The sequence below is a fragment of the Empidonax traillii genome, unplaced genomic scaffold (assembly GCF_003031625.1).
Source record: "Empidonax traillii isolate 1590-97213 ecotype Southwest subspecies unplaced genomic scaffold, ASM303162v1 scaffold273:size739602, whole genome shotgun sequence".
NCBI classification, from domain to species: Eukaryota; Metazoa; Chordata; class Aves; order Passeriformes; family Tyrannidae; genus Empidonax; species Empidonax traillii.
In genome coordinates this window covers 614,062-625,117 of record NW_020955466.1, presented here as the reverse complement: position 1 = coordinate 625,117, position 11,056 = coordinate 614,062, and the positions used below count along the sequence as shown (strand labels likewise).

At 40.6% G+C, this 11,056-nt stretch overlaps 1 protein-coding gene across 1 annotated transcript in view; it reads right to left on the bottom strand.

The window, feature by feature from the left end:
- Nucleotides 1-3,702: 3,702 nt before the first annotated feature.
- SHCBP1 (SHC binding and spindle associated 1) overlaps nt 3,703-11,056 on the bottom strand; it is a 13,892-nt gene continuing 6,538 nt past the window's right edge. Inside the window, exons 5-10 of the mRNA XM_027889857.1 lie at nt 9,812-9,951; nt 6,723-6,854; nt 5,702-5,820; nt 4,881-4,967; nt 4,394-4,532; nt 3,703-4,152 (exon numbers count right to left, since the gene is read on the bottom strand). Of these exons, the coding sequence (XP_027745658.1) occupies nt 3,821-4,152; nt 4,394-4,532; nt 4,881-4,967; nt 5,702-5,820; nt 6,723-6,854; nt 9,812-9,951 (949 nt within the window). The 3' untranslated portion in view covers nt 3,703-3,820. The remainder of the gene's footprint in view (nt 4,153-4,393; nt 4,533-4,880; nt 4,968-5,701; nt 5,821-6,722; nt 6,855-9,811; nt 9,952-11,056) is intronic.

Here is an 11,056-nt window from a genome sequence, read left to right as displayed (position 1 = left end):
GAAGCTGACTATTAATGATTTCTTTTTCTTTACATCACTGAATGAATCTTTTCCCCATTATTTGTAGAGTTGCTATAGAAATAAAACAATCATCCATTCTGTACTTCAGATATAGCTTCTAAACCACGTTACTGGTGTCATCCAAAACCTGTGCTCCTTAATAACCCTAATGCAATTACATCTTTAAAAAGCCACATGATAAGGCCAGACCGTCTCTGGTAATGACCAATAGCAAACACAGAGGAAAACAGAATTAGCAATTTTCTACAAAGTCTTGTAGAAACAGCATTACTACAGTTGCAAAACTAGGAGAGCGTGTTTCTTTAAGATACAGCTTGAATTGAGCTGGCTATCCAACCCCTAATGGAATTATGTTCTCAGAAGTATCCAGACATCACATGAAACACAACACAAGCTGGATTCTGAGACTACTTTCCACATTAGCTATTTCTGTAATAAGCTGGGAACAGAAATGGTGAATTTCACCGTAAGAAAGGGATCTTATACATATTATTGCTCTCATCAAGGTTCCTATCACAGCTTTTTATGCACTATAATATACATTTATCAGCATAAGAGATAATTTCCTCTGTGCCTTTACTATAATTTCCCCATAACATTCCTCTCAGACAAGTTTTCCCACTAATATACCAATGCAGCCAAAGAAAATTCTATACAGCACTAACAGAATAATTATTGGCTTGTTCAAATTACTTTAAGTCAGGAAAGGAACATAAACACAGATGATGTTAAATTGAAAACAGGAAAGTAACATCCTCAAACAGTAGGAATGGTCAAAGTTACCTTGCATTGAAATGATGAAATTGATTTTTCATTAGGAGTAAAAATACAAGTACTTTATATACCTAATGGGAAAAAAACAAATCAATGTTCATCTGCGTGGGGGGGTTGGCAAATTCCATATTGATTTGAAAGAAATTGCAATTTAAAATGTCCAAGAGATTAATTTACTGTATCATTTCACTATTCAGCAAACAGCAAGAGTAAGCTTAGTGTACATGGCCAAAAATACCAAATAAAACTTACCCTAATTAAATGTCCACGCATAAATGGATCTGATGAAATAACATCCTAAATCTGGCTAATTCAGCTGCTCTCCCTGAATTTAATTATTCTAATTAAAATCATCAAGCATCTATCTGCCACGAGACAATTAAAGGCTTGCATTTTCATATCCAAAAGAAAATGCAAAGCTTCACAACTGAAAAGTAATCTATTCCTACAGGATACAATGCCAGAAAGAAAAACATGACAATCTATGTTTTATGTCCCAGGAATGGAAATGGAACATAAGACAGACGTTTTTGAACAGTGAATAGTTGCCATGTTTTACAGTATGTTTCCACTTAATCAGGTAGCACCAAGGACTTCAAAGACCGAAAAAAACCAGTAAGGTGCAAGCAAGACAAAGGCTTTCACAACCTCCTGTCATCTCATTTTAATGCCAATAGGTTCTTGCTGGTTCTCCCTATATTTCAAACAAGTCTCTTTTTGAACTCAAGAAGAAAATAATAACATGGTACAAAAGCTATAGTTGTGACTAATGAAACACAATGCACAAACATTGGTTTGCCAACAAGTATCGGGGTCTGTGAACAGCATTAAAAACATACTCAGAAACTTCCACAAGCACTGGCAGAGCCCCCTCAGAGAACTTCAACAAGAAGCAAGTCATGCCACCATCATACCTTTAAGTAAATCATCCACATTTCCCTGTTACTTTTCTCTCTATCCACACAGAAAAATTTAGGTGAAACATGAAGATGTACTGTTGCCCCCACACAGAGTATTCACTGGGTGCAAACACTGATTGCAGTTGGGCTCAGACTTCTAGGATGTGTTTGAGACTTCCCAAAGAGAAAACAGAACCCAAGTGTCACCTTAGAAAGTACCTCTAGGAGGACTTGTCTCAAACTAACCCACTGCAAAAATCCAGTATTATTGTCTGCTACTGTTATAAAGTGCAGAAACTGGGATAAACTGAAAGAACCTTTGAACAGGTCAATAAGGCACCAACACTCTGACAAAGTGATGTAGCATCAAGAGTAAAATGGGAAAGTACTTGCAGGCTGCAAAGAATGTCCTAAGATAACAGACAGCTTGACACACAGTTGTGCACAAACCTAGAGAGATGTGAATATGAGCTAAATAGTCAGGTATTGGAAATACTTTCCTCGAGTCATGAAACACTACTGATAGTTTAAGTATGATTCTGAATAACAATGGTATTTAAATACTATTATGAAACCAATATTCCATTTGTGATCTCATTTCAGTTTCAGAGTGAAAAAAAAAAAAAAAAAAAAAAAGTGGGTTGGAAAGCACCAGTCACTTAATTTCAGAGAAAAGGTACCCTGCCAGCCAAACACCAACTTGAACCTGCAGTATATCTCTCTCAAGCTGCAGAAGCACATCAGTGAATAGCACTGCCTTTAAAAATAGCTGCACAGGTGACTAAGAATGTGCCAACGTGATAAATACCTGTGACAAACATGCTTCACACTATTAAACAAGTACACCAAACCTGGAAAAAAGTGTACAAGGGCACATTTTAAAAAAGCCTTTGAAGGAAAGATCTGAAAGACTCTTTGAGGACTCTCAAGTAGTACTTTGTTATACCACTGCTTTCAGGGTTTTATTTTCTGCTGAGAGATTAAGGTTTTACTAGAGTGAGTAAAGACCATCCAATCGTTTACCCAAAACGACACAAGTGCATCATACTGTGAGTGACTCAAACTGCAGTCTGTGGACCCACACAGACAGTCCTCAAGCACAGCAGTCAGGCAAGATCGACCAGAAACAGGCATAATAAAACACCTCAAATTAGTCCGTTAATGTTCCTCTATGAGCCACAGGGATTAAAGCATTTGTAAAAAGCAGGAAAGGGTAATTATTCCTGCTAGAATTGGATGATCAATTCACCAAGTAAGCTCAGAAATCTGCTTGCCTGTGGGCATAAGGAGGAACTCTGAGCTGAGGAGCTTTTCAGAAAGCTAAACTCTGAGAGCTCAGTGCCTGCAGCCTATTATCCTTCACACATGACATCAACACATTATTGAGTGGCCTCAGTATCTATCAAGATCTGGCCTGTCACACATTTCAGTGATAGAAGCTTTGTCTCTCAAGGCATTTGTAAGATGTCCAGGCTGGAGGAGACGTGCTGGAGAGCAGCTCTGCAGAGTAGGACCTGGGGTCTTGGTGGACAAGCTGTCCATGGACCAACAGTGTGTCCCTGTGGGCAAGAAGGCCAGTGAGATCCTGGCATGCATTAGGAAGAGCATTGCCAGCAGGCTGAGGGAGGGGATCCTGCCCCTCAATTCAGCCCTGGTGAGGAGCACCTGGAGTTCTGTGCCCAGTTCTGGCCTCCTCAGGACAGGAGAGACATGGAGCTCCTGGAGCAGGTCCAGAGGGCTACAAAGGACTGCACTGAGCACCTCTCTTACGAGAGGGGCTGAGGGAGATGGGCCTGTTGATGGACCCACTGTGGTCCCTTCAACCTCACCCATTCTGTGAGCTGGTGATAGGTAAAGCTGATTTTCAAAATGAGAGCTAAGAGGTTGTCTAGAGATAAGCCAGGCTTAAAATGAAGTTCAAGAGAAAGAAATGCCATATACATCACAAAGGCAGCTCACTCAGGAGAATTAGAGTTTTGAAAGGATGACAGGAAAGAGCTACAAAACTAGTTTTTAGCCCCAGTTCTTTAATAAGGATTACACTTGGGAAATAAATGCACATCAAAACACAACACAAGCATGTGATCTAATCAATAACTGTAAAAATTGTCTACTGCAAGAGACACTCAGAAAACAAAGGTACCAAAACTTCCTTTCCCATTCCATTTGAACTGATTGCCCTCAACAGAGATGAACATATCCTGTGACATGAAGTTTTCATCAGCTTCTGTAATTCCCAGTTCACTCAGTCTTTTCTTGTGCATCTTGCTCTTCTTTGCAGCAGTAGCCCCAAGTTCATTGGCAATTTCACAGTTGCCTTCAGTTTGCCCAGAAGTCTCAGCTCGCTCATAACGCTCCAACTCATCAGTCACACACTCTGGTTGTTGTTCTTGCCTGACCTCCTCCACACACTGGGTAGGTTGTGTCTCATCACCTGACTGGGTAGGTTGTGTATTCCCTAAGGCAGGAAACAGTAAGAATGTCACCACAGTCACGCAAAACAGCCCCATCATTAAAAGCTTATGTAATTAATTTTCTTCATTCTTAACATCCTCACCTCATCCCACTCTCTCTTTGGTTTGCTACTTCATGACAGCCACAAATTACCAATACAAATTATGAATTATTCAATCCAAAAGCCTGGGTATACTAGATTTACTAGTTTTAGGAGTTTCTTCTAGGAAGACAAAAATAAATACCTTTTGTTGGCTGTGCTGAAGCATCCTTTACCTCAGAGGGTCCTGGTTTAACCAGGACCACACCATAACCTTCATTATTATGGATCACATTGTTAACCATGGTTATCTTGGGAACATCATAGTGCTCATCTAAGAAGCTCTGCAGAAAAAAAAAAAAAAAAAGTCCAACATGTTATATTCAGCTAAAGGGCTACTAAAGTCTTCCAGTTTTGGGTGGAATCAGTTCTACCTATTGGTTAGGGCTGGATTATTTGCCTATATAAGTGACATTGCCAAAGGCATTTTCTCTTTCTGCCAGATAAGAAATCAAACCAGTTGACTGCTGTGATGGCCAACTCAAGGCAAACAAGTACCATTGTCATCATATGTGACAAGTAAGAGTTTCAGCATAATGCAGCAAGGCTTTAAGGCAACCTGAGTTACTGGCACTAATTCCAGCAGCTTTCAGAAGCTTTCAGAAAACAAGTGCATTGTGCTGGGGACTGACCTTGATGAGTATTCCCTCCTTGCAGTGGTGTATCCCGTTGTGGAGCAGGGTGCACATACTCCCTGGATATATTTCCACACCAGCTCCCTGCAACACACAATTGGCAGCAGTTGACAAACAGTTCGGGCACATTCACAACTTAACTTGACAGCCCCGTTGCAGATCTGTGTGTTCATCTCCCAGTTTGCACAATGCAAAACTGTGTTACCACCTCAGCTTTGTTACCCAATTTAAAAAGCAATACTCAAGGCTGAGGCCCCAGGGATTGTATTATAAAAGCCTGGTGAAGAGTAGCTGCCCAGCCTTGCATTACCTTCTTGTTCTTTAGTCATCCCCCTCAACACCCCAAGCCCCATCATTCTTCAAAATGCCCTAATCAGAGTTCATTTCTGTGCTTATCATCCTTCTGTAAGAATCCATGGACAAGGTGTCCAAAAAGGGCATTTCACTTGCAGAAGAAATGCAAGGTTTCATAAGAAAACTATTTATGGGCAGAGAAAATAGAAAATCACTTTAAAAATATTGCAGGATGTGAATCAGTCTGGCAATGCATCAATTATTGTTTCATAGATGTCCCCTGTTACAACATCATTTTCTAATCACACACAAATCAGCATGAGACATTTCAGTAGACACTGTTGGAGGATACAGGACCCCTGGGACCAATCTCTTAAACTCACTAACATGTAGCTGTCCAAAATTAATTTGTAAAGGTTCTCTCCAGAGCGACAGGAGTCACGCTGTGACTGACTGCACCATTTCCAAACAGAAACCTTTACTTTAAACTAGGAAATAAGGCAAAGTTAAGGAATAGTCTGTACCTTGGCCCCATAGAGGTCAGAGTTCTTCATCACCAGCTCCGCTGACATCCGCACTGTGATGCCTGTGGTTTCACACTGTAACACACAGTTCTCCAGGGTGGTTTTCCCATGATGGATATCTGCATGCACAGAAGCCAATTACTGCTGGATGAAACAGTCATGCAGAGATAAAGCCCCCTTACAGATAGACAGCCTTACAGAATTTTTGCACTGTGATAAAACTCCCATTGTAATTTTATCCACTTTGGGTTAATTTTACTAATTTGCCCATGCATGGGTTGAACTCATGCTGTTTTTCTAGAACAAGCAGGAACACTGCTGCAAGGGAGCACTGCTCAAAGGTTTGTTGTGGACTTTTTTGGCTTTTCTTTTTTTTAAACAAACAGCAGCAATCTTTCCATTACATTCCTAAGAGACTTTTGAGTTCAAAAGATATTAAATACATGCATGCAAGTGTTAACAAACATTTTAAAATCAAATGTCTGTTGGGGCAAAGTATTAATCAGTGCCTTCTGGAAAGACAGGAGGCCACGGCCAATAAGCTTCTTGGATACAATTTAGGATTGGTTGAGTCTCAGTTGGAAGCTGCTGTCAGAAACAAAGTTTACACCAACATATTCCATTCCTCAGTGGAGCACTGGCTGGGGCAGCTACAGTGAGTATTCCCATGGGGGCTTTCTGTGGAAAGAGGAATTACCTCCTTTTCCAGGTAGCCTGACAAAGGCTGTGCAGCAGTCAGAACCAGGTTGCCTTAACAGCAGAACAGTGATTGAGTCAAATGATCTTATCCCAGTATAATAAAATATAAGAGCCACAGTAGCTTGAAAGTACAGAGTATAAGTTATTTTGATGTTCACATTATAAGCAAGTTAAGAAGAGGAGGAAGCCTTGGTATATATACCCGTAGGGCTCCTCTCTACAATATTTTGTTGAAACTACTGAACTCCAACACTGGGTCCCAGCTTTTATTCTAACACTAAATTAAAGAGTCACAAAAAGGTCAAGATGCTTTTACACTTACTTAAAATCCCCTCCACAGCATCATGTTGCACCAGCTTCAAACTGGAGATCCTCACATTGGCTCCTGTGCAGTCAAAAAAGTTGTCTCCTTTGCCCTGGTTTTCTATCACAATATCATCTGGCAGCCCAAAGCCTGAAAGCAGAGGGGAAAGGTGCAAGTGTGAAGAATAACTGGTGACAAAGAGGTGCTCAGTACATAACAGATATTTGAATTAAAGATGGAGGTTTAAAACTTGAGGTACTAATATACTGAGAATAGACTTTTCCACCAAGTGCCCAGGCTACAGCCTTACCTTGGCCCCTCTGTGCCAAGGTACAGGCACTCAGAACCAAATTCAAAAGTTACCTTACTGGAATGACAAAATGCAAAATTATCTAAGATAGTTGAACAATTGGGTAACTGAGCTCACATTTGCTAAGGCCAGAGTTCTCACTCCCAAAAGTTACAGCAGAGCAGGGGGATGCAATGAGGACACACAGGCACCTCCAGTCTGCTTTCAGAGGACACGAATTCGCTAGAGCAGGCAGAGGTTTCAAAGAGCACAAAAGGAAAAAGCAGTCACCACCACAACATGAGGAAAAAAGTGCAAAGGACTTGGTATTGTTAGTAAGCTTCACTCAACATGAAACTTGGGTGAAAATTCAGTGTTTGTGTGTTACACAGGCTTCCAGATTAATTCAGATTAAAAAGAAGCTTTCACAAGCATGTGCCAACATTGATTTACTGAGCCATCCACAGTTGTCAGCATTCAAACACTTACAGGGAAATTTATGAGCATGTAAAGCTTTTATTGCTTGTCACTGACAAGAATCATGATAAGGAAAGCAATAATGCAACATCTATTAAAGTAGCATGAGTCCTATCATCTTCTGAAAGCACACACAAACTCGGATAAGAAGTGCCTGAATGCCAGCTTTTAGCCAAGTAAATAAATGAATACTGCCATGTGCAATTAGAAAGGTTAAAAAAAACCAAAACAAAACAAACTGTGAACAAGAGTTGGCAGAAAGTTTTAAAGACAGCCAATGTAATGCAAAGTTAAGTAATTGATACTTCATCATAGAAATCTTTCCCCACTGCTCCTGGTTTGTGGTCACCCCTGGAGAGGAGGTGTGTGGGGCAGTTCACTTTCAGCACACAGAATGAGAGCAGCACAGGACAGCAAATGGCAGATCTCATTTAACTTCACACCACTACAGAAAGAGGTTAATATCCAAGGCAAGTTTTGGGACTAACTGTCCTGCAGACAGCTAGGAACCCTGCAGTTCCTCTAACTATGCTTTCAGCTTGCTGCACACTTCAGCTCTGCCTGGCAGCTCTAGTAGAGGGAAGGAAGCCAGTGCAAGGCAAGGAACAGAGAAGGAAAGGTTCCTCTGGTGCCCAGTGCTGTTCAACACAACATAGTCCTGGCTGTGCCCCTGCCTGCACGAGGGGCTCCACAGGAGCTCAAGCCAACTATCATCCAGTAACGCTGATCACAGAGGGGCTGATGCTCAAGATGCCCAATCCAGCTTGAAAAACCACTGCACAAGCAGAAGGAAAGATCTCAGGTACCTTTGCATCACATTTTTTTCAAGCATGGAAGTTATCCTTGCCATGACTTCCTGCAGCACCTACTGCTTTAACCTTACTTAGTTCCTGTAAGTTTTTATTTATCCCTGACTTACTCATCTTCATACTTCATACTTACTTGGTACTGACTTGAAAGAGTGGCTGCAGAAAAAAATAAAAGCTCTACTAAGCAAAGTGATATTATATCTCTCATGAGTCAGCCCTTCATCCCAAGAAAGCCACCAAAGCAGCAGCTGCTCAGATTAGTGCCAGCAAAGTTTGTCTTGATGCTCCTACTTCAAAGGTTTTTGGCTGCTACTATTGCTCTAATACCTTATCCAACAGGAGTCCATATAAGAAGATTAAATACCCTGACATGTACTCATTCAGAGTGTAGTTTGTACTAAAGATGGGTACTTATATGCCTTGCTCCTTAAAATAGAGCACCTCATCCTTTAATGTGTGCTACTGCACCATTTATTTTACTGCTTCCTCAAAGCTTGAGGAATAAATACCACCACACACAATTTTAGAACCATTTCATTCTTGAGATAAATAAAGCACTTTATCTAGGTCCCTTATCCTGCAAGTGCACTGGCTATCAGCATGTTTATCTGTATAAATCAAACACACACAAGAGACGGGCAAGAAAGAAAATGACACTCATAAAACAAAAAGGGCAAGAAAAATTAAAGTCCAGAACAGCAGGAAATTAAACTCTCACCCTTCTTCCCATTAAGAAGCTTTGACAAGATAAAAATGCAACTGTATAAGTATCTAAGCTGTACAAGCCCCAACGATAAACTGCAACAGAATGTGCCTGCCTAAAGCTGAGGGATTGCACTGAGATATCAAGAATGGTGAAGGAGAGATAGCAACATATCCTGGACAAGGCAAAAGGATTTTAAGCACAAATTTTTTGCAAGAAAAATCATAGAATGACATATGCTGTGTCTGTTTCTACAGAAAAAAAAAAATGCCTTAAACCAAAAGCTCCCTCCTTTACCCACATGATTCACATAATACAGCCATTGCTGACGTGCTCCAAGTTCTAACAGCCCCTGGCTTGTACCCTCTGCATTCCCCAGGGCTGCACTGACTGTGGGGCTCAGAGTGTACCCCTGAAGCAGATTAGGACATGCAAACAAGGACATCTCTCAAGTACTCAAGTCAGTGACTCTAAAAACTGAAGCCTTTCAGAATTACTCCTGTGCTTCCCAGATCACAACAATCCAGTCCCTTATGTTCCTGTTGAATCCTCTCTATTACCTATGTAATCACAATTTATGAAGACAAACAGGAGGAAATAATGGATTTGCTATTAGTCAGCAATATCTGCAGTTTATTTGCACCACGGCTAATGAAAGAACTTAACTCCACCCTGCCTCAGCCATGGCTCTAGAGCAGAAACAGAATACTTGGAAGAAAAAAAGCAAATGTTTCCAGCAAACTCTGCAAAGAGTAAATCCTTATGCAGAGCTGATTTAATTCATTCTATTTCCTTGTTTCATGGCCCTTTATGCTATTAAACCTTCTACCTTCTAGTTCAACTGAGTCAGCGATGCAGAACACGCCATCCACAACGTAATGCCCGGGAAAGATGATGACTGTGTCTCCTTCATAACAGGCACTTACAGCTGTCAGTGGGTCACTGTGAAACTGCAAAAGACAAAGCAAACTACAATCAGCTCCTGAAGAATGCTATAAAAATGGATGCATTTATGCCCTTAGAGCTTTCTTTTCAATTAAATGTTGCTGCTTTTGTAAAGAAACCCTTTTTAATGGCACCAATAATACACAATTTCTACTTTGAATTCAGGAATCGTAGCACTCACTGGACAAAAACAACCTTAACAGATGCCTTTGATGTTTGTGTCATGCCCATTTCCCCACGAGGAAACTGGGGCAAAGACACAGATAGAAGAGCATGTGCACCAGAAAGCAAACTCACCATGGCCTTGTTTCCAGGCCAACATCTGAATTCTGCCCCAAGTGACTTGTCATGAATTGCTGAAGAAATAGGTGACAGAAGGTAAACAAAATAAAAAACCATCCAGCAAATAGATCAGAGCTGGTCTGAACACTGGTGTAACCCTTCCCTCCTAGTTCAAGTCACCCCAAAACAGAGTTCAGATATCACAGTGGCAAATATGGTGTCCACAACTTCCTTTTCCTTCATAAAGGGGCAGGCTGATACCCTTCACAAACATTACCATGAGATTCCATGCCAAAGGATGAAAAATAGTACAGAAAAACAACAAATTTATTCCTTCCCAGCAAATTCCAGTGTAAGCATAATAATATAAAATCTGATTTGTAGCCTAAAGGGGAATCCAGGACCTTCCCCATGGCTCCATTTTGGCCATCTGTAATTCATGAACTTGATCAGAATACAGCAAGAAATTTTATTTGGGTCCAAGGAATTCAGACTGTCCTTAACTGCTGAAGTAGCAAGTCCTGCCTGAATTCACTAAAACTAAATATAACTGATCTAAAATAAATTGTATCTCCTACACAGGACTAAAGCAAGAGACTGACATTTCCTCCCTCAAACTCTAGATCATTATCAGCAGCATCAAGAGACATGGGTATTTCAAAACTAAATAGACGTATTACACCTTGCCATATTTCATTGTAGAATTATTACAGGTTCATCTCATTTCATCTCATTTCCTACACACAGGAAGAAAACTGCTTCTATAGAGTACTTGGAAACCACAGATGAATTAAAAGAAATTATTTGTATTATCCAGTCTTACCACTTACTGTTTAAATTACAGTGA